Below are 24204 nucleotides of genomic sequence, written 5' to 3'. Positions count from 1 at the left end.
CTTTATGTATTTTACCTGTGTCATCTATATGTATTTTACCTGTGTCATCTTTATGTATTTTACCTGTGTCATCTATATGATTTGTGTATTTTACCTGTGTCATCTTATGTATTTTACCTGTGTCATCTATATGTATTTTACCTGTGTCATTTATGTATTTTACCTGTGTCATCTATATGTATTTTACCTGTGTCATCTATATGTGTATTTTACCTGTGTCATCTCTATGTATTTTACCTGTGTCATCTATATGTATTTTACCTGTGTCATCTATATGTATTTTACCTGTGTCATCTCTATGTATTTTACCTGTGTCATCTATATGTATTTTACCTGTGTCATCTATATGTATTTTACCTGTGTAATCTTTATGTATTTTACCTGTGTCATCTTTATGTATTTTACCTGTGTAATCTTTATGTATTTTACCTGTGTCATCTATATGTGTTTTACCTGTGTCATCTTTATGTATTTTACCTAAGTCTTCTATATGTATTTTACCTGTGTCATCTATATGTATTTTACCTGTGTAATCTATGTATATTTATCTATATGTATTTTACCTGTGTCATCTATATGTATTTTACCTGTGTCATCTATATGTATTTTACCTGTGTCATCTATATGTATTTTACCTGTGTCATCTATATGTATTTTACCTGTGTCATCTATATGTATTTTACCTGTGTCATCTATATGTATTTTACCTGTGTCATCTCTATGTATTTTACCTGTGTCATCTATATGTATTTTACCTGTGTCATCTATATGTATTTTACCTGTGTCATCTCTATGTATTTTACCTGTGTCATCTATATGTATTTTACCTGTGTCATCTATATGTATTTTACCTGTGTCATCTATATGTATTTTACCTGTGTCATCTATATGTATTTTACCTGTGTCATCTATATGTATTTTACCTGTGTCATCTATATGTATTTTACCTGTGTCATCTATATGTATTTTACCTGTGTCATCTATATGTATTTTACCTGTGTCATCTATATGTATTTTACCTGTGTCATCTATATGTATTTTACCTGTGTCATCTATATGTATTTTACCTGTGTCATCTATATGTATTTTACCTGTGTCATCTATATGTATTTTACCTGTGTCATCTTATGTGTTTTACCTGTGTCATCTATATGTATTTTACCTGTGTCATCTATATGTATTTTACCTGTGTCATCTATATGTTTTTACCTGTGTCATCTATATGTATTTTACCTGTGTTATCTATATGTATTTTACCTGTGTTATCTATATGTATTTTACCTGTGTCATCTATATGTATTTTACCTGTGTCATCTATATGTATTTTACCTGTGTCATCTATATGTATTTTACCTGTGTCATCTATATGTATTTTACCTGTGTCATCTATATGTATTTTACCTGTGTCATCTATATGTATTTTACCTGTGTCATCTATATGTATTTTACCTGTGTCATCTATATGTATTTTACCTGTGTCATCTATATGTATTTTACCTGTGTCATCTATATGTATTTTACCTGTGTCATCTATATGTATTTTACCTGTGTAATCTATATGTATTTTACCTGTGTCATCTATATGTATTTTACCTGTGTCATCTATATGTATTTTTTATGTATTTTACCTGTGTCATCTTTATGTATTTTACCTGTGTCATCTTTATGTATTTTACCTGTGTCATCTATATGTATTTTACCTGTGTCATCTATATGTATTTTACCTGTGTCATCTTTATGTATTTTACCTGTGTCATCTATATGTTTTTTACCTGTGTTATCTATATGTATTTTACCTGTGTCATCTATATGTATTTTACCTGTGTTATCTATATGTATTTTACCTGTGTCATCTATATGTATTTTACCTGTGTCATCTATATGTATTTTACCTGTGTTATCTATATGTATTTTACCTGTGTCATCTATATGTATTTTACCTGTGTCATCTATATGTATTTTTTATGTATTTTACCTGTGTCATCTATATGTATTTTACCTGTGTCATCTATATGTATTTTACCTGTGTCATCTATATGTATTTTACCTGTGTCATCTATATGTATTTTACCTGTGTCATCTATATGTGATTTACCTGTGTCATCTATATGTATTTTACCTGTGTCATCTTTATGTATTTTACCTGTGTCATCTATATGTATTTTACCTGTGTCATCTATATGTATTTTACCTGTGTCATCTATATGTATTTTACCTGTGTCATCTATATGTATTTTACCTGTGTCATCTATATGTATTTTACCTGTGTCATCTATATGTATTTTTACCTGTGTCATCTATATGTATTTTACCTGTGTCATCTATATGTATTTTACCTGTGTCATCTATATGTATTTTACCTGTGTCATCTATATGTATTTTACCTGTGTCATCTCTATGTATTTTACCTGTGTCATCTATATGTATTTTACCTGTGTCATCTTATGTATTTTACCTGTGTCATCTATATGTATTTTACCTGTGTCATCTATATGTATTTTACCTGTGTCATCTATATGTATTTTACCTGTGTCATCTATATGTATTTTACCTGTGTCATCTATATGTATTTTACCTGTGTCATCTATATGTATTTTACCTGTGTCATCTATATGTATTTTACCTGTGTCATCTATATGTATTTTACCTGTGTCATCTTATGTTTTTACCTGTGTCATCTATATGTATTTTACCTGTGTCATCTATATGTATTTTACCTGTGTCATCTATATGTATTTTACCTGTGTCATCTATCTATATGTATTTTACCTGTGTCATCTATATGTATTTTACCTGTGTCATCTATATGTATTTTACCTGTGTCATCTATATGTATTTTTACCTGTGTCATCTATATGTATTTTACCTGTGTCATCTATATGTATTTTACCTGTGTCATCTATATGTATTTTTACCTGTGTCATCTATATGTATTTTACCTGTGTCATCTATATATGTATTTTACCTGTGTCATCTATATGTATTTTACCTGTGTCATCTATATGTATTTTACCTGTGTATCTATATGTATTTTACCTGTGTCATCTATATGTATTTTACCTGTGTCATCTATATGTATTTTACCTGTGTCATCTATATGTATTTTACCTGTGTCATCTATATGTATTTTACCTGTGTCATCTATATGTATTTTTTACCTGTGTCATCTATATGTATTTTACCTGTGTCATCTATATGTGTTTTACCTGTGTCTTCTATATGTATTACTGTATATTGTATTTTACCTGTGTCATCTATATGTATTTTACCTGTGTCATCTATATGTATTTTACCTGTGTTATCTATATGTATTTTACCTGTGTCATCTATATGTATTTTACCTGTGTCATCTATATGTATTTTACCTGTGTCATCTATATGTATTTTACCTGTGTGTCATCTATATGTATTTTACCTGTGTTATCTATATGTATTTTACCTGTGTCATCTATATGTATTTTACCTGTGTCATCTTTATGTATTTTACCTGTGTTATCTATATGTATTTTACCTGTGTCATCTATATGTATTTTACCTGTGTCATCTATATGTATTTTACCTGTGTCATCTATATGTATTTTACCTGTGTGTCATCTATATGTATTTTACCTGTGTAATCTATATGTATTTTACCTGTGTCATCTTATGTATTTTACCTGTGTCTATATGTATTTTACCTGTGTCATCTATATATGTATTTTTACCTGTGTCATCTATATGTATTTTACCTGTGTCATCTATATGTATTTTACCTGTGTCATCTATATGTATTTTACCTGTGTCATCTATATGTATTTTACCTGTGTCATCTATATGTATTTTACCTGTGTCATCTATATGTATTTTACCTGTGTCATCTATATGTATTTTACCTGTGTCATCTTATATGTATTTTACCTGTGTCATTCTATATGTATTTTACCTGTGTCATCTATATGTATGTTTTAACCTGTGTCATCTATATGTATTTTACCTGTGTATCTATATGTATTTTACCTGTGTCATCTATATGTGTTTTACCTGTGTCATCTATATGTATTTTACCTGTGTCATCTATATGTATTTTACCTGTGTCATCTATATGTATTTTACCTGTGTATCTATATGTATTTTACCTGTGTCATCTATATGTATTTTACCTGTGTCATCTATTATGTATTTTACCTGGTGTCATCTATATGTATTTTTACCTGTGTCAATCTATATGTATTTTACCTGTGTCATCTATATGTATTTTACCTGTGTCATCTATATGTATTTTACCTGTGTTATCTTATGTATTTTACCTGTGTCATCTATATGTATTTTACCTGTGTCATCTATATGTATTTTACCTGTGTCATCTATATGTATTTTACCTGTGTCATCTATATGTATTTTACCTGTGTCAATCTATATGTTGATTTACCTGTGTCATCTTATGTATTTTACCTGTGTCATCTATATGTATTTTACCTGTGTCATCTATATGTATTTTACCTGTGTCATCTATATGTATTTTACCTGTGTCATCTATATGTATTTTACCTGTGTCATCTATATGTATTTTACCTGTGTCATCTATATGTATTTTACCTGTGTCATCTATATGTATGTATTTTACCTGTGTCATCTTTATGTATTTTACCTTGTCTTATGTTTTACCTGTGTTATCTATATGTATTTTACCTGTTCTCATCTATTTTATTGTCATCTATGTGTGATCTATATGTATTTTACCTGTGTCATCTCTATGTATTTTGTGTCATCTCTATGTATTACCCTGTGTATCTATATGTATTTTTACCTGTGTCATCTATATGTATTTTACCTGTGTCATCTATATGTATTTTACCTGTGTCATCTATATGTATTTTACCTGTGTCATCTATATGTATTTTACCTGTGTTTCTATATGTATTTTACCTGTGTCATCTATATGTTTTTTACCTGTGTCATCTATATGTATTTTACCTGTGTCATCTATATGTATTTTACCTGTGTCCATCTATATATATTTTACCTGTGTCATCTATATGTATTTTACCTGTGTCATCTATATGTATTTTTACCTGTGTCATCTATATTTTTACCTTGTATTTTTTGTTTTACCTGTATTCTTACTGTTGTACTGTCATCTATATTATTTACCTGTGTCATCTATATGTATTTTACCTGTGTCATCTCTATGTATTTTACCTGTGTGCCATCTATATGTATTTTACCTGTGTCATTATTATATGTATTTTACCTGTGTCATCTCTATATGTATTTTACCTGTGTCATCTATATGTATTTTACCTGTGTCATCTATATGTATTTTACCTGTGTCACCTATATGTAAAATTTTTACCTGTGTCATCTATATGTATTTTTACCCTGTGTCATCTATATATATATTTTTACCTGTGTCATCTCTATGTATTTTACCTGTGTCCATCTATATGTATTTTACCTGTGTCATCTATATGTATTTTACCTGTGTCATCTATATGTATTTTACCTGTGTCATCTATATGTATTTTTACCTGTGTCATCTCTATGTTTTACCTGTGTCATCTTTAACCTGTGTCATCTCTATGTATTTTACCTGTGTCACCTATATATGTATTTTACCTGTGTCATCTATATGTATTTTACCTGTGTCTCTTAATCTATATATGTTTTACCCTGTGTCATCTATATGTGTTTTACCTGTGTCATCTCTATGTATTTTACCTGTGTCATCTATATGTATTTTACCTGTGTCATCTATATGTATTTTACCTGTGTCATCTATATGTATTTTACCTGTGTCATCTCTTATGTATTTTACCTGTGTTATCTATTATGTATTTTACCTGTGTTATCTATATGTATTTTACCTGTGTCATCTATATGTATTTTACCTGTGTTAATCTATATGTGTTTTACACTGTGTCATCTATATGTATTTTACCTGTGTTATCTATATGTATTTTACCTGTGTCATCTATATGTATTTTACCTGTGTCATCTCTATGTATTTTTACCCTGTGCATCTATATGTATTTTATGTTATTACCTGTGTCATCTATATGTATTTACCTGTGTCATCTATATGTATTTTACCTGTGTCATCTATATGTGTTTTACCTGTGTTCCTCTATCTATGTATTTTACCTGTGTCATCTATATGTATTTTTACCTGTGAACATCTATATGTATTTTACCTGTGTCATCTTATGTATTTTACCTGTGTCATCTATATGTATTTTACCTGTGTTTTATCTCTATGTATTTTACCTGTGTCATCAGTATGTATACCTGTTCAGCATATTTTACCTGTGTCATCTCTATGTATTTTACCTGTGTCATCTTTATTGTATTTTACCTGTGTCATCTCTATGTATTTTTACCTGTGTCAATCTATATGTATTTTACCTGTGTCATCTATATGTATTTTACCTGTGTCATCTATATGTATTTTACCTGTGTCATCTCTATGTATTTTTTTACCTGTGTGTCATCTATATGTATTTATACCTGTGTCATCTATATCGTATTTTACCTGTGTCATCTCTATGTATTTTACCTGTGTCATCTCTATGTATTTTACCTAGTGCCATCTATATGTATTTTTACTGTGTCATCTCGATGTATCTTTACCTGTGTCAATCTATATGTGTTATTTTCACCTGTGTCATCTCTATGTATTCTTACCTGTGTGTCATCTCTATGTATTTTACCTGTGTCATCTATATGTATTTTACTACTGAGTCATCTCTATGTTATTTTACCTGTGTCATCTATATGTATTTTACCTGTGTCATCTCTATGTATTTTAACCTGTGTTATCTTTATGTATTTTACCTGTGTCATCTATATGTATTTTACCTGTGTAATCTATATGTATTTTACCTGTGTTTATCTATATGTATTTTACCTGTGTCATCTCTATGTATTTTACCTGTGTCATCTCTGATGTACCTGTGTCTTTACCTGTGTGTCCATCATATTATGGTATTTTACCTGTGTGTCATATATGTATTTTTACCTGTGTCTGCTTATGTATTTTACCTGTGTCATCTATATGTATTTTACCTGTGTTATATATATGTATTTTTCCTGTGTCATTCTTATGTATTTTTACCTGTGTCATATGTATTTTACCTGTGTCCCATCTATATGTATTTTTTACCTGTGTCATCTTATATGTATTTTACCTGTGTCATTATATGTATTTTACCTGTGTCATCTATATGTGATTTTTACCTGTGTATCTCTATGTATTTTACTGTGTCATTTATATGTATTTTACCTGTGTCATCTTATGTATGTGTCATTTTACCTGTGTCATCTATATGTATTTTACTGTGTCATCTATAAGTGTATTTTACCTGTGTCATCTATATGTATTTTACCTGTGTCATCTATATGTATTTTACCTGTGTCATCTATATGTATTTTACCTGTGTCATCTATATGTATTTTTACCTGTGTCATCTATATGTATTTTACCTGTGTTCATTTTATGTGTATTTTACCTGTGTCATCTATATGTATTGTTGACCTGTGTCCATCTATATGTATTTTACCTGTGTCATCTATATGTATTTAACGTGTACCTGTGTCATCTATATGTATTATCTAACCTGTGTGATCTTGAACATTCATTGTATTTTCACCGCAACCTGTTTTAATACACAACTGTATTTTAACCTGTCATCTATCAATGGGGTTTTACAAATCTCTAGTATACATTACCTGTGTCATTATTATATTAACCTGTATTTAACCTGTGTCATCTATATGTATTTTACCTGTGTCATCTATATACCTGTGTATTTTACCTGTGTCTCTTCATGTTTACCTGTGTCATCTAAATCCTATCATATTATTATGTTCATATTGATTTTACCTGTGTCATCTATATATTATTTATTTTACCTGTCCTGTAGTTTTTTTTACCTGTGTCATCTATATGTATGGTACCTGTTTGTCACCTGTCCCTATTTTACCTGTCATCTATATGTATTTTACCTGTGTCACCTGCTTGTCAAACTCAGCCTGCATTTTTTTGCGGAGATTGTCCTTAAGCATGAAAAATTTTATCATGCATGGCCTGTTTACCTGTGTTTACCATCTTCCAAGTCCTATGAAATTCTTTTTATGTGCCAAAATTTCAATTCTTCATCTTATGAAACAATATGGACTTCATAAGGATACTAAGACAGCTCTGATCATTAGGACTTTATTTAATTGTCAATTGTAATTAACTTCATTTCTGATGATTATAGTATTTACCCTTTCCCTGTGACTCCCCATACCCTTCCCCACCCTCTCCCTGTCTCCCTATATTCCCCTTTCCCTTTGCACCCCTCCTATCCCCTTCCCTCTATTAGACACCTCCTAGATACCCTCCCCCACCCTGTCCCTGTCTCCCTATAATCCTCTTTCCCTTTCCATCCCTCCTATCCCCTTCCCTGTATTAGACACCTCCTAGATACCCCCCTCACACTCTCCCTGTCTCCCTATATTCCCCTTTCCCTTTCCACCCCTCCTATCCCCCCTTCCCTCTATTAGACACCTCCTAGATACCCTCCCTCACCCTCTCCCTGTCTCCCTATATTCCCCTTTCCCTTTCCACCCCTCCTATCCCCTTCCCTCTATTAGACACCTCCTAGATACCCTCCCTCACCCTGTCCCTGTCTCCCTATAATCCCCTTTCCCTTTCCACCCCTCCTATCCCCTTTCCTATATTAGACACCTCCTAGATACCCTCCCTCACCCTCTCCCTGTCTCCCTATAATCCCCTTTCCCTTTCCACCCCTCCTATCCCCTTTCCTATATTAGACACCTCCTAGATACCCTCCCTCACCCTCTCCCTGTCTCCCTATAATCCCCTTTCCCTTTCCACCCCTCCTATCCCCTCCCCTATATTAAACACCTCCCAGATACCCTCCCCCACCTCTATCCTTTCTCTCCTATTCCTTGATCAATAGACACCTCCCCCTCCCCTTCCCATTCCTCACCCCTGCCCTCTATTAGATACCTCCCCAACCCCATCATTCCTATCCCACACCCCTCCTCTCTATGAGACACTTCCCCTTGTATCCCTCTCCCTTATCCCCCCTCCCCTCCCTTCCTTTACCCAGGGATCCTTTGGATGGGCCCTCCCTCACATCCCTTCCCCTCTATTAGAAACCTCCCACACCCAACCCATATCTAACCCCCCTCCAAAACTGTCCCCAACAACATCTTCCCCTCCCCCACATCTCCCCCATTTACCCATCCTCCTATATTCCCCTTTTCCTTTCCTCCTATCCCCTCCTTGCTATTAGACACCTCCCCTCCCCATCCTATCCCCCCTCCCCTTCTCCTCACCCTGCCCTCTATGAGACAGGTCAGAACAAGCCACCATGCTGGTATACAACAATAACACTTCATTCATTATGATAATCAGCCACTGACAGCTGGTCTTTAAACCCATAAATAAAAGTATAGCCCCTATTTTCAGATAAAATTAATACAAAAACATCCCTGTTCTGTTCCATCAAACTCTGTAAGCTGGCCAGCCAGATTGATATAAAATGAGTTTTTACTTGTTGGTTGTAAACCTAACAAGGTCTAAGTGGTATACAAATATGGAGACAGTGATTTGTGGCCCTGGTGGGACCTGAACATGACAACCTCACAATAAAACAAAATTATTAAAATGTGAAGTAACACAGGTATAAAAGGTTAGAAAAAAAATTCTGTTGTTGATTATGTGATGGAAATAGGGGTATGTACCCCTGAACACACATTTAGGCTCTTCTAAATCGAAGACTAGTCCAGTCCATTATAAAATTTCAGGGGTGAATGAATTAATTGTAGCTCTAATCATGACATAATTGAGTATAAACACCGTACTGTATTTGATCTGATAGGTTTTCTGGTCCCAAAATTGTGGCCCCGTGGCCCCAACCCTTTGCTTCCTTTATTCTCAAATTTATCAAATGCAGACCATTTTATATAACCATAGCAATTCTCCTTTTTGCCTTTTTTAAATAATATCATTTGTGGCTTTGTGTGATAAAATTGTGAAAGGTATAAATTTGTGTCCATTAAGTGACCCCTTGATATTCTCATTCATTCGGTCAAACTTTCCCCCCTTTCAAAAGAGCATGTATCATCAGTTAGTGCTTTAAAACATCTCATGATCTGTACCGGACTTTGTTACAATGATGACTGACCACAAACTCAGTGACTATAAACCCAGGGTGAACACAGTGGATGGGCCTGCTTCAGTGAACGACAACAGAGTAGATATGACAGCATTCGACTGGCCATGCAGTAATGACACTTACACAAATCTATAACAACTAGTCAGATTAAAGACACAAAGTAAAATAACACTTATCTGATCTTTGTAAATATTTAAACATGTCCCTCTATAATGTTTACATTATTACCAAATTCCTGTCTGACCTGGAGACAACTTTATACAGGCATTAAACAGTGTCAATAGTCCCCAGAATTCTCAGTAAAGTAGTACAACTAGAGCTATGGCAACACCTATTCATTAAGATATCAAAACTCAAAATATCAAAAGATAATATTCTATTGTTATTTATTCAAGAAATACTGTTGATACAGTCGTTTTGTCTTTGAATACATTCAGCTGAGGAAGCTAATGATGAGCTAGCTGATGAGGTTGTCAGATGAGCTGGTGGCTCACACCACTGGACACTATAAATAAATCACTTCTAGAAGGACAATGTCATAACAGTACAGACCAGTACATTTCTCAGCATCCTCATCATAGATGAGGAAGGGTAAATCACTAGCTTCTGGTCTACAATTAGCTACATGTCAATTGCTAGAATAACTGATTTTTTTTTAAATCATCTAATTTATCAGCTGTTTGTCTTGCTATAGCACTGACGATGCTGTAACATGACTGACGATGCTGTAACATGACTGACGATGTTGTAACATGACTGACGATGTTGTAACATGACTGAAAATACTGTAACATGACTGACAATGCTGTAACATGACTGACGATGCTGTAACATGACTGACGATGTTGTAACATGACTGACAATACTGTAACATGACTGACAATACTGTAACATGACTGACGATGCTGTAACATGACTGACGATGCTGTAACTGACGATGCTGTAACATGACTGACGATGCTGTAACATGATTGACGATGCTGTAACATGACTGACAATACTGTAACATGACTGGTTTAAAGTAATTAAAACATTAATGTGTCTATAAAGGTATTTCATTTCTGTTAAACAAAAAACATTCTGGCTTTAATTAGCTTAGGGTTATTAAGAAGTTATCACTGAATCTCCAGGATCATACATTAAGAGGATATTTTCTAAATGTATATATATACCATTATATCATTATCTAATATACAAAGTTTTAACAGAACAGACCCTATTGAAGAGGAAATGGAAGAGTACAAGAAATGGCAATTTAACTAATACTTAAGATGTATAATCTGGAAATGACACACTAGAATTACCAGCTAATGAGAACTAGTTCTACATTATAAACATTAAATATATATCCATCTGTCCTTGACTGGGACATAGACTATGTTACCTGCCACAAATCAACCTTTCTACATAGGAACGAGACATACTGTCAAAGTTTCCATGTAAACCACAAATTAACTGATCTGTTACAATTCCAACCATTGTGTCTGATGAATAATTTAACATTATTGATCACAACTTTTCAATCTGTTGTCCCTTTTCAATTCACAGGTGAATTATATCAACTAAGTCCTCCACAGATAATATATAATTAATATCAGTGTTTCCATGGAAACGCTATACTCTGGTAATGCTCATTGTTGTAGACAATAAATAATAGATGGTGTTTGTAGTCCATGTATGTTACATTGGTGACATTTTATTGTGCTTTATGATTTAATCATGTCTTCAACAAAATACTATTACTATCAGTGCCAACTCCTCTGCAACTGAACAGTGAAACCTGATGTTGATTGTAAAGACATCCTACATGTATTCGGACTACAGTGACCACTGACCTAGCCGACCATTCACTTTACTGACTACTAACTTTATCAAGTTCAGTATATTCTAGCTGTGTCATATAATTAGAGTAAAACCTAACTTTACTGACATCTGACTTTCTGACCACTGGCTTTACTGACAATAGACTATACTGACCACTGACTTTACAGACCAAATTAACTTTACTGACAATTGACTATACTGACCACTAACTTTACTGACCACTGACTAAACAGGCCATATTGACATCAATGACTTCACCATCATTTGTCTCATCAGACTACAGTAAAACCTGATTTTACTGACCATCATCTGTCTCATCTGACTACAGTAAAACCTGATTTTACTGACCATCATCTGTCTCATCTGACTACAGTAAAACCTGATTTTACTGACCATCATCTGTCTCATCTGACTACAGTAAAACCTGACTTTACTGACCATCATCTGTCTCATCTGACTACAGTAAAACCTGACTTTACTGACCATCATCTGTCTCATCTGACTACAGTAAAACCTGACTTTACTGACCATCATCTGTCTCATCTGACTACAGTAAAACCTGTCTTTACTGACCATCATCTGTCTCATCTGACTACAGTAAAACCTGACTTTACTGACCATCATCTGTCTCATCTGACTACAGTAAAACCTGACTTTACTGACCATCATCTGTCTCATCTGACTACAGTAAAACCTGACTTTACTGACCATCATCTGTCTCATCTGACTACAGTAAAACCTGACTTTACTGACCATCATCTGTCTCATCTGACTACAATAAAACCTGACTTTACTGACCATCATCTGTCTCATCTGACTACAGTAAAACCTGACTTTACTGACCATCATCTGTCTCATCTGACTACAGTAAAACCTGACTTTACTGACCATCATCTGTCTCATCTGACTACAGTAAAACCTGACTTTACTGACCATCATCTGTCTCTTATAAAACAACCTGATTTCGACTACAGTGAAACCTGTCCTGATTGACTTCTTGCTTCCTAATCAATTAGTTTTTGAGAATTATCGTCTCACATTTTTGTAACAATGAATTCAATAGCTGTGTAATAAACCCAGATATCAGACTAAGCATTAGGAAATGTATTGCATACTTACTTGGTAAACTGTACAAATACAATATTCTAACTTACAAGTATACAACAGGTAGAAACATGCCATTCCTAATGATATGTGTGCATGTTTTGAACGACACAATGTGCATGTCCTGCACCTGATAACAAATGTATATAAACCCTCCATCTATATACACCTGTACACACCTGGTAACAAATGTATATAAACCCTCCATCTATATACACCTGTACACACCTGGTAACAAGAGAATATAAACCCTCCATCTATATACACCTGTACACACCTGATAACAAATGTATATAAACCCTCCATCTATATACACCTGTACACACCTGATAACAAATGTATATAAACCCTCCATCTATATACACCTGTACACACCTGGTAACAAATGTATATAAACCCTCCATCTATATACACCTGTACACACCTGGTAACAAATGTATATAAACCCTCCATCTATATACACCTGTACACACCTGGTAACAAATGTATATAAACCCTCCATCTATATACACCTGTACACACCTGATAACAAATGTATATAAACCCTCCATCTATATACACCTGTACACACCTGATAACAAATGTATATAAACCCTCCATCTATATACACCTGTACACACCTGGTAACAAATGTATATAAACCCTCCATCTATATACACCTGTACACACCTGATAACAAATGTATATAAACCCTCCATCTATATACACCTGTACACACCTGGTAACAAATGTATATAAACCCTCCATCTATATACACCTGTACACACCTGATAACAAATGTATATAAACCCTCCATCTATATACACCTGTACACACCTGATAACAAATGTATATAAACCCTCCATCTATATACACCTGTACACACCTGGTAACAAATGTATATAAACCCTCCATCTATATACACCTGTACACACCTGATAACAAATGTATATAAACCCTCCATCTATATACACCTGTACACACCTGATAACAAATGTATATAAACCCTCCATCTATATACACCTGTACACACCTGATAACAAATGTATATAAACCCTCCATCTATATACACCTGTACACACCTGGTAACAAGAGAAAAATCGCTGACGGATGTCCCGGAGTTGATCGTAATCCAAATCCATGTTTGGTGACTGCCTGACTCTGTACCACACTGGACCTCTCTGATTACACCACTAATTGTGTGTCACCTTAACCCTACAGGTGAAATCTCGTTAAGGTAATCCAGTTTCACAACGATGTAAAGCTCATTAGCATTAAAAACATGATGCCAGTCATGTAACCGTGTTTCCTGTAATTTCGCTCTATAAGCAGCAAATTTGTCCTAACTCCCAATATATCAGCATGAAACGCTGTGCCTCTAATCTAGGGTGTACTTGGAATTTTAATCAATACATACAGGTAAAAATTCCAGGTGTCGTACAGCTACCTGTCGGTCAGGTGTATTACAGGTAAGCTAGGGTAGATCTACTGCTTATATTATATATATATATATATATATAGGTAAACACTTGTAGAAAGGGAAACGTTCAAAACTATACATGGTCCCGTTATAGATAATGTATTGTATACACGCTGATTAGGCCAGCCTGAATATATACAAAGATTATAGAATATTAAACAGCGTAATGCCACTAGGAGCTTTCCCCTCAAGCACTGATCACACCCAGGGTGTCGGGATTTTACCAAATCTCCTTTTATCTGTCAATTTTGTAAAGGAATTTAGGCAATAAATACTGTAATTACGTTTTATTCAATACGGATGATTCCCCTGAGCTAATCTTATTTACAATATCCAGTTCTCAGGAATACACAAGAGACATCAGGATATATTGTGGAACATACAGGACTCCAGTGAATTCATAAAACTTGTCATTTATAAATTTTCATTTTTTAGAAATACATCAAACTGAAGGGATTATCTGTGTGTTTGTAAAATTCAAATATATGTTTTGAAAATGTAAATCATTACAGTCAATTTTTAGAAATATCAAATATGTCTACATAGATCAATATATTCAAAAGTTCTTATAATGTCTGATTATGAATACTCTGAAATTTTACTTTATATATCCATTTATATACAATCTGAAATTATAAAAAAAAATTTTGTTTGAAAAGATGAATAAATTTTGAAGTACTTTTCTTGTATGTACTTGCATGTTCATTTCAATCTAGACCTAAATTTTCTTGTTACCCTAATATAATGTCCATACAAAACTGAATTAATTTTAAAAGTTCACTCCATTCACACTTTCTGAACATTGAGGGCCTATTTAAGAGATGATTGTGATCCTGACAATGACAGATTAAATCCTATTCACACCAGAACACATCATTAGTAGCTTTATTATGTACCTTAGGTCCTTAAATCATTATCACGATACATAAATATCCCCATTAAATCGTGTAATTATATCAGCCATGAAATAATCTAGCTTACTTCACATGCTCACATCCTGTGTGGATACATGATTTTATTGTAGTTTTTATTCTGTGTTTAACACCAAAACTTTACATGGAATTATTACCCCGTCATAGAATTTAATTAATTCTTTACAACTCAGATTTAACATGGACATCGTCTAAAACTTTTCTTTTGTAGAATTGCTCTTCTGGGTTTTGTATTATTTTACAACTTAAGTTATAGATATGAACACCTTTTATTCCCTTTCGTTTCGTAGAATTGATTTTCCAAGTTCTGCATTATTTGCTGAAGTTTCTTTAGAATTGAAAATCATATCTTTATCGTGATATACAAGTATAAATTATACAGAATGCCATATTAGTTCTAGACACAAAACAGATCCAGTTTGACCTCAATCTTTGAGAAGTCTAGTTGAATTTTTGCATTTTCTCCTGATATGGGGCATAAATAATAATCTGCAAAAATTAATTGAAAATTTCTATAAAACATAGTTGTATGAGACATACAGATCAGGTTGAGTTATGACCATTTTACAAGAGAAGGTTTGTATAGAATTTTTAAAAAACATATCTTCTGATAAAAGTATACCTATGGTCCAAGGCCTTAATATAAGTTCTGCAGCCACGTCTTACTATTGAAAGGTTAATGAAATGGGAAATTCTACATGAAACTCCACGTCCACTCTGTCAATGAAAGCTATTCATAGATTGATTTCAATGGAAGAATACAAAAATCATCGAATAAAGCAATATTGATTTTTGTCACCTGTAAAAGGCTAACATCAAATAAACATCAATAAACGAGCCACAAAGGCCAGTAGACTATAGCAATGAGGTATATATCAAACACTGAGTCTGTCTGATTCTGTATGTCCAGTCAGCCATCTACTCATCAAATATTGACATCCGTACATCACTCTGTATTTAATTCACAGTGAAATTTCTGTAATTTGTAACGGTATAAAATAATTCCACAGCCCATAGCTAGCAAATGTTTACATGTATATTAGTGGTAATGGATAACAAAGCAAAGTTAAATATAGAAATGGTATCAATTCTGTATCTAAATTTACAGATTTATTTGTATATTGAGAGTAAATATATCTAAGTACAATATAAACAGCTAAAACCTAGTTGGATAAACAGCTAAAACCTAGTTGGACATACATTCTCTATGATAATAAATGGTGTTATGGGTTTCTCTGCAATGAGAAATGAACCAGTCTGAGTTGTCATGGTTGTTGCATTTGAAAAGACATTAATTATATGCCCTGTATAGCATATGAGGGGAACTTGAAATTCATTCACAACATGTTGATTTAAAATGGTATAACTCGAAGACTGTGATACTAACCAAGTTTTACCTATTATTATGTACACATTGAGCTGGATACCTCAGTGTTACCATGGTGACTTTGAAAATAGTTTTTGACTCCCTAAATTGATATTTGACTTAAATATTGAAAGGAAAATCTACAAGTGTATGGTGTATGTTTTAGCCCTTCTGACTCTGAAATTGGAATGACCATAGAAGATGATACCCCACGCTAACGTCATTCCAGTGGGACTGGGGATACTAACCCCACACAAATGTTAGGGGTTGTCACATGAATTAGTCATAGCCATTGGAGGGAGAACCAAACCTCTACAAATAAAGAGACCTTGCCTTAAATAACCCCGACAGTGTGTCAAGTAAAAACATAAACCAGCCATAAATCTACAATACTTATTGGGCTTTACAGAAATGTTGGAGCAGATTTGTCTATAATTAGCCAATACATAAGAGGTATTAGCATGATTATAAATGGTGTTAATCTGCCCCACTGGAATCCAGATTATCAATAATCTATATAATCAACATTAAATATACACAAAATGACTTTAGCTACTTATCCCGATTATAGCTCAGTAATAGCTGTAGGCAGACAGGTAGAAATATGAACCTTTTGTTATAACCTCTGTGTGTTCTTATATACACAGATAAATAAAACTTAAAGATGATCGCAATGAGTGGACATGTGAAATACTTTACTTAACAAGATTAATAATGCTACAGTGAGTCTTAAATTATGTCTAAAAATTCTCCATAGCAATGTGTTAAAGAATGATTTCTTAATTTGTTTTCTGAAAGGCTTTTCAAAGGAGAATACAAAGGTAAGGACTTTCTAAAAGTTAATTAACATTGATGACTTGATTTGAAAGTCTCGGCCATGTTTCAAATCCAATAAATATTTTTGTTTTTTTTACTTTGTATACTTTGATATCCGAGAATCTTACCTTTGTCAGACGGGCTATTCTGTCTGTACAGTGTTCCCTCTGTCTCCTCTCCTCGTCCAGTTCATTGGTCAGTTTCCTCAAGGTCACCTTCGTTTCCTTTTCCATCTGTTCACGTTCTCGGGACATCTGGAGACGGTGGTCAGCCTGGAGGGACTGAGCCTCTCTCTGAACCTGGGTACGAATCTGTTGGTATAAAAGATATTGTCAAATTAAAACAGAATAATTTAATAAAACTGTATATTGATATTAATAACTTGAGAATCAGTACTGAACAAGCATTCTGTCAGTAATGCTGAAGTGATATATGTTATGTCTCCCGTCCATCCCGGAAGTTATTACTGTGACATTAAATCAATCCATCTTTTCTGTAGATAATTGTCTTGAAACCCAAATTTGACATTTTCAATCTATCAGTAGCAACAGTGACCTTTGTAGCTAAACCTAAATTCAATACCAAGCTTTGTTACTTAAAAAGCTACCATTGTATGAAATTCAACAAAATTCATCCATCCGTTCTCAAGTCATCATCAGGAAAAGACAATTAACTTCTATTCAAAGATGTATTAAATGCCTCAAAAGCTACCATTGTATGTATTTATAAGTTTCAATAAAATCAATCAATCAATACTCAATTATCAACCAAAAAACAACATCCAGAGAGACAAACAGGCGGATTTTAACAAACACTATAGTCTCCTCCAGTTTCATAAAAATTAGATCTGTAAAATTGTAATTCTGCTTGCTTTTCCCTCATTTTTATTCACAGAAAATTGTTTTTCCAAAAATAAGCTATAAGAAGCAATTTCCACATCTTGCTTATGGTGGAAATGATTTTAAATGAGAAATGATAATAGAGACTTTCCTGGACTATTACTTACATCCCTGCACAATTTAATCACTGACACTTGATTCAGAAACAACATCTCCGTAGATAGATACTGACCTCCTCCCGAGCCTCTTCCCTCAGGGTCCTCTCAGTATCCCGTCTCTCCTCTTCCAACTTCTTTACTAAGTCTATCAACCGCGATATCTCATTCTCCTTCGTCTGGAATAAAAATCAGGGAATGCAGGAAATTGAAACTCAACTTTTTATCAAAATCATTATTGAAACATAAATTTTAATTAAAATCATTACTGAAACTGAACAATTAGTTAAAATTATTTTTTGAAACTGAACATTTCATTAAAATCAATAATGAAACTAAACTTTTAATTACAATCTTTATTGAAACTGAATCATTATTTCTTCTGACTAATATCTCTAGAGCACAATAGGGTAGATAACTCTTACTGACTAAAATTTTATATATTATATACTCAATGTTATTTTCTATATAATTCGTTTATCAATAGAAGGCATTTTCAGTTCCAGATCACAAAAATAAAATTAGTAAATTCAATTGGAAGATTTGGAAAATAATTCACCAAGAAGATTAATTCTAAGATTCAGAAGCGGATTGTCTAATACAGCAGTTTCAAGATCCCAAAACGACGTGGGTAAAGTAAGATATTTCGTTGATTAGTACCACCTTCCAGTGATTATGATGTCACAAAAATCATGTCAAATGACGACGACATAATTACCGCATGGTAGGACTAATCAACGGTAAATATTACTTTACCAACCTCGTTTTGAGATCTCGAAACCACCGTATTTTCTTAGATGATCATTATCTTATGACTGATGGTATTATTTTGTTGTAGGATTCAGTGTTGAATTCAATCTCGTCAGTTGTTAAAGATGGAAACACAGTGAAACCTGCCATAGCGACCACCTCCGTATTACGACCACCTCCTTATTAAGACCACCTCTGTATTAAGACCACTTTCTATGGGTCCGAAATGACCATTTATAACACAATTTGACCTGTATATACAGACCACTTTTCCCTAGTGCATTGGGCAGTTTTTAGAGACAGGTTTGACTGTAGTGACAAAGCATTATGATCTATATCACATAATAAATTTGTCTTTATAGTTAAAAATTTCAAAGACTATTTTCATCAAAGCATGCGTTTGGTTTTAAAACTGAAAATAAAACTAATGTCAACATGATTTACATGTATAGGACTAATGTTACAGTGATTTTTTTTGCAGGAACAGCAAACATGGTGTTTAGTATAAATTTGGAAAATATAAAGAGTTATAAACAGTCCTGAACCGGCCTCCAAACACACAGACTCAACCATCATTGGAGCTACCTAGTTAGTTATGATCATTCATTTGAAATGCTAAGATTTCATTGTTTGTCATTACATCTGATAAATTCAGCAACATTATTACTATTTTTGCACTAGCATGTTGCTGATATTAATCAACTAGCAATAATTCCATATCTAGCGACATTGACCGATCACCAGCTGTCAATCTTACTGTCTGGGTACAGCATGTGACTTTGCATTTTGTAATGTGCATACTATGACATTTCGTTGCTACGACATTGAAACATTGAATAGGTACACGTGCGTTAATGATCACGAGGTGTGACTATATATTGTCAGGCGATCGGTCAATTTTAGTGATTCTGGATACCCTTATACTCTAAATTACTTGTGACAAATCAGCAGGGAGTTATAATTTGAAAAATAAATTTAGACAAGCCATTTTAGTTAAAACCCATCTTTGTCAGCAACTCTGAACATTTCAAAGGTTTATTTCAGTTGTGGTACTTAATCAAGATACATGTAAAAGAATTAGATCTTACACTTTAAGATAACTGAAAACTTTTACAATTAAAGTTTGAGGTTCATAAAGATGACATTTACATATAAGGTTTTATAAAAAGCTGTTATTTTCTGTCAACACTAAAACATGTAACCAGCTTGATAACTTAGCCTACATTAACACTTTGTTTCAAATATTGTTAAAATATGGAATTGCTATATCTACAAATAAATGTAATGTCATATCACAGGTGATGATGATTCAAAGTTATAGTGATAAATTGTAAAAAAATTAAAATGTTAAAGTGGGTTATAAGTAAAACACAGAATCACAGGACAACACTATATAATACCTGTCTGTACTGAAAGCAATTAAACAAATCAGACATTTATAACATCAATATTTTCCACAAGCACTGACAAGCAAAGCTTTCTCCCATTTTGTTTTTCATTTTAAATAATGGTTAAACTCAAGCAAAAAAATAAGAAATAAAACCAAAAACACACAAGAAAATATTTTAATAAAGTTTTTAACAAAACCCCTTCACCAATACAAACCGATACATTTATATTTAATCTGCAGACTTTTTATAGAAAAGCATAAAGTAGACAACCTGAACACTTGACAAAGGGGAGGTAACTTCTTACTTTGACGAGGTTGGCATGTTCAGTGATGTGGTGTGAAAGTTTGTCTTCGGCACGCATCGTTGTGTCACGACGTTCCTGTTCTAATTCCTGACGAAGTGTTTCCAGCGCCTGTTGTTTGTCTAGGAACATGTTTTCTCTGAGCTGAATCATGGCAGCATCCTGATAAATAAAACATTTCTATATTATCATACAATAGAACTGTTTGACATCTTTGATATGATAGTAATGGGGTTTTTAGTACAGCATCATACCAAGATGGTCCAGATGGATTTTATATATCTGGTCATAGTTTCTGTGTACCTGAGGATGACCAAGAGACTGAACATTTGTAAAAGATGAGAAATTTGTACTGTATAAATTAGATGTTTTCTTCCTTTGGAGGACGGTTGTTTGAAAATTGATGTTTAATTTATACATGATCAAAATTGACTGACCATCTCCTTCCTGAGGTTCTGCAGTGTCCTTTTGTGGTCCTCCATCATGCCCTCTTTGGCAGACATCTCTCTCGTTAACTTATGATTCAGGTCTGAACTCCTTTCACTTGAAAACAGATAAAACACAGGAATTTATGCATATCTCAAAAGATTTTGCTATGGATAGGTTTCTTAGGTTCATGGCTAAATTCTTCAATCATCAGAATGTGTTCCTTTGGTTAAGTTTGAATAATTAAATATCCTATTATGTAGTTAACAGCTATTATCATTAAAGGAAGTGCCAGGTTTGTTGGTGGAGGAAAGCCAGAGTACTCGTAGACAAACCATCAACCAGTACCTGACAACTGTATAACATGGGATTTGAACTCACGACCCAAGGATGGAAGTCTTGAGGTTATCTGTCAGGACATCTAAGCCGTTTGGCCACCACGGCCCCTGATGTTCCAAACCAATTTTCATTAAACAACAAAAGCTATAGACAAATGCTGAAAGTTAATCAATTATAACAGTTCTGGATCAGGTCGATCGCTGGCGACAATGCAGGTACTTTGACTGGAAGGACACTCTGGCTAGTGTTCGATAGGCCCAGATTTGAATCCTAAAATGGCCATGCATTTTTTAGAGATTAATAGTTACTTGAGGTTATCTGCAGTTACCCGAGGTCAGCTATATTTACCTGAGGATAGCTATATTTACCTGAGGTTAGCTATATTTACCTGAGATAAGCTAAATTTACCTGAAGTTAGCTATATTTACCTGAGAATAGATATATTTACCTTAGAATAGCTATATTTACCTGAGGATAGCTATATTTACCTGAGGATAGCTATATTTACCTGAGGTTAGCTATATTTACCTGAGGATAGCTATATTTACCTGAGGATTACTATATTTACCTGAGGTAGTATATTTACCTGAGGATAGCTATATTTACCTGAGGTTAGTTATATTTACCTGAGGTTTACTATAGTTACCTGAGGTTTACTATATTTACCTGAGGATAGCTATATTTACCTGAGGTTAGCTATATTTACCTGAGGTTAGCTATATTTACCTGAGGATAGCTATATTTACCTGAGGATAGCTATATTTACCTGAGGATAGCTATATTTACCTGAGGATAGCTATATTTACCTGAGGTTAGCTATATTTACCTGAGGATAGCTATATTTACCTGAGGATAGCTATATTTACCTGAGGATAGCTATATTTACCTGAGGTTAGCTATATTTACCTGAGGTTAGCTATATTTACCTGAGGTTAGCTATATTTACCTGAGGCCAGCTATATTTACCTGAGGATAGCTATATTTACCTGAGGTTAGCTATGTTTACCTAAGGATAGCTATATTTACCTGAGGATAGCTATATTTACCTGAGGATAGCTATATTTACCTGAGGTTAGCTATATTTACCTGAGGTTAGCTATATTTACCTGAGGTTAGCTATGATGTTGTCCCTCTCCTTTATAGCCTCCTGATGCAGATTGACCTTACGACCCAGATCCTCGATCTCACTCCTCATTTCTCCAGACTCCCGAGAGACGTTTCGTTTTGTTTCAGCGATGTTGTATTTACTCTTCTCACGAAGGTCCTCGTACAATTTAGTTTTCTCCTGTCAGGACAACACACAAAAACTAAGACTTTGATGAATTACAACAGAAATATATTGTCTCTATAATAAAATCTCAATTTTATATATTGCATCAAGGATTTGGCATTATCAAATACAATTTCTAGAAAATTTTGTAAATTAAGAACCATAATGTGAAATCCCACAGTGCTATCTTTAAAATGAATCTTACATGGATGATTTCGTTTTTCTCCTTCTCCATGCGTCTGTAGGCAGCATCCATCTTATGAAGACGAAGAGCTACATCATCGCCGTCATGTCTCTCCTCCAACTTCATGTTCAGTGTTTCGATCTCCTACAATACAAAACATTCACAAAGTATGTAACAGGTATGAAACACTATTTATTGTACAATTCAAGGCATTTTACCTATGAAATTCTACTCATTTCTTCTAATTGGCGAGTCAAGTACAACATCTAAAAGGAATAGGGAGGGGATTTAATTCCTGAAAGATGTTATAAGTTTGACCTCCTTAGCCACTCAATCAAAACTTGTCTTAGTACTTCAATATTGTACATTTTGATTTCAATAAACAAGAATTTTAAGTGGTCAGGTGGTGTATTGGTTAAGCCAGTATCCTATTTGGCCAGAATAAGATTCTTGGCAAGGACATGCAAAGACAAAACCTGCTACATCACTTTACTCTGGCCATTCCTTTTTCCTTCCATACTAAGACCCCTTGCAGCCTTACCTCCCTTTGATAATCCAGCTGTATAACCTACTTTCTTAAGATCCTCCTTTTCCTTGCATGCTTACCTCCCTTTGATAATCCAGCTGTATGACATGACTTTCTTAAGATCCTCGTTTTCCTTGCATGCCTATACCTCCCTTTGATAATCCAGCTGTATGACATGACTTTCTTAAGATCCTCCTTTTCCTTGCATGCTTACCTCCCTTTGATAATCCAGCTGTATGACATGACTTTCTTAAGATCCTCCTTTTCCTTGCATTCTTACCTCCCTTTGATAATCCAGCTGTATGACATGACCTCCTTAAGATCCTCCTTTTCCTTGCATTCTTACCTCCCTTTGA

At 33.7% G+C, this 24204-nt stretch overlaps 1 protein-coding gene across 6 annotated transcripts in view; it reads right to left on the bottom strand.

The window, feature by feature from the left end:
* Window positions 1-8045: 8045 nt before the first annotated feature.
* Window positions 8046-24204, bottom strand: part of LOC138332096 (golgin subfamily A member 6-like protein 26) — a 115243-nt gene continuing 99084 nt past the window's right edge. For all 6 annotated transcript variants that reach the window (XM_069280048.1, XM_069280049.1, XM_069280050.1 and 3 more), the window contains 7 exons: window positions 23344-23466; window positions 22975-23153; window positions 21541-21646; window positions 21107-21265; window positions 18739-18840; window positions 17796-17978; window positions 8046-8093 (listed from right to left, as the gene is read on the bottom strand). In XM_069280048.1, the coding sequence (XP_069136149.1) occupies window positions 8067-8093; window positions 17796-17978; window positions 18739-18840; window positions 21107-21265; window positions 21541-21646; window positions 22975-23153; window positions 23344-23466 (879 nt within the window). In that variant the 3' untranslated portion in view covers window positions 8046-8066. The remainder of the gene's footprint in view (window positions 8094-17795; window positions 17979-18738; window positions 18841-21106; window positions 21266-21540; window positions 21647-22974; window positions 23154-23343; window positions 23467-24204) is intronic.

The sequence above is a fragment of the Argopecten irradians genome, chromosome 9 (assembly GCF_041381155.1).
Source record: "Argopecten irradians isolate NY chromosome 9, Ai_NY, whole genome shotgun sequence".
NCBI lineage: Eukaryota > Metazoa > Mollusca > Bivalvia > Pectinida > Pectinidae > Argopecten > Argopecten irradians.
This window is presented reverse-complemented; position numbering and strand designations above follow the sequence as displayed.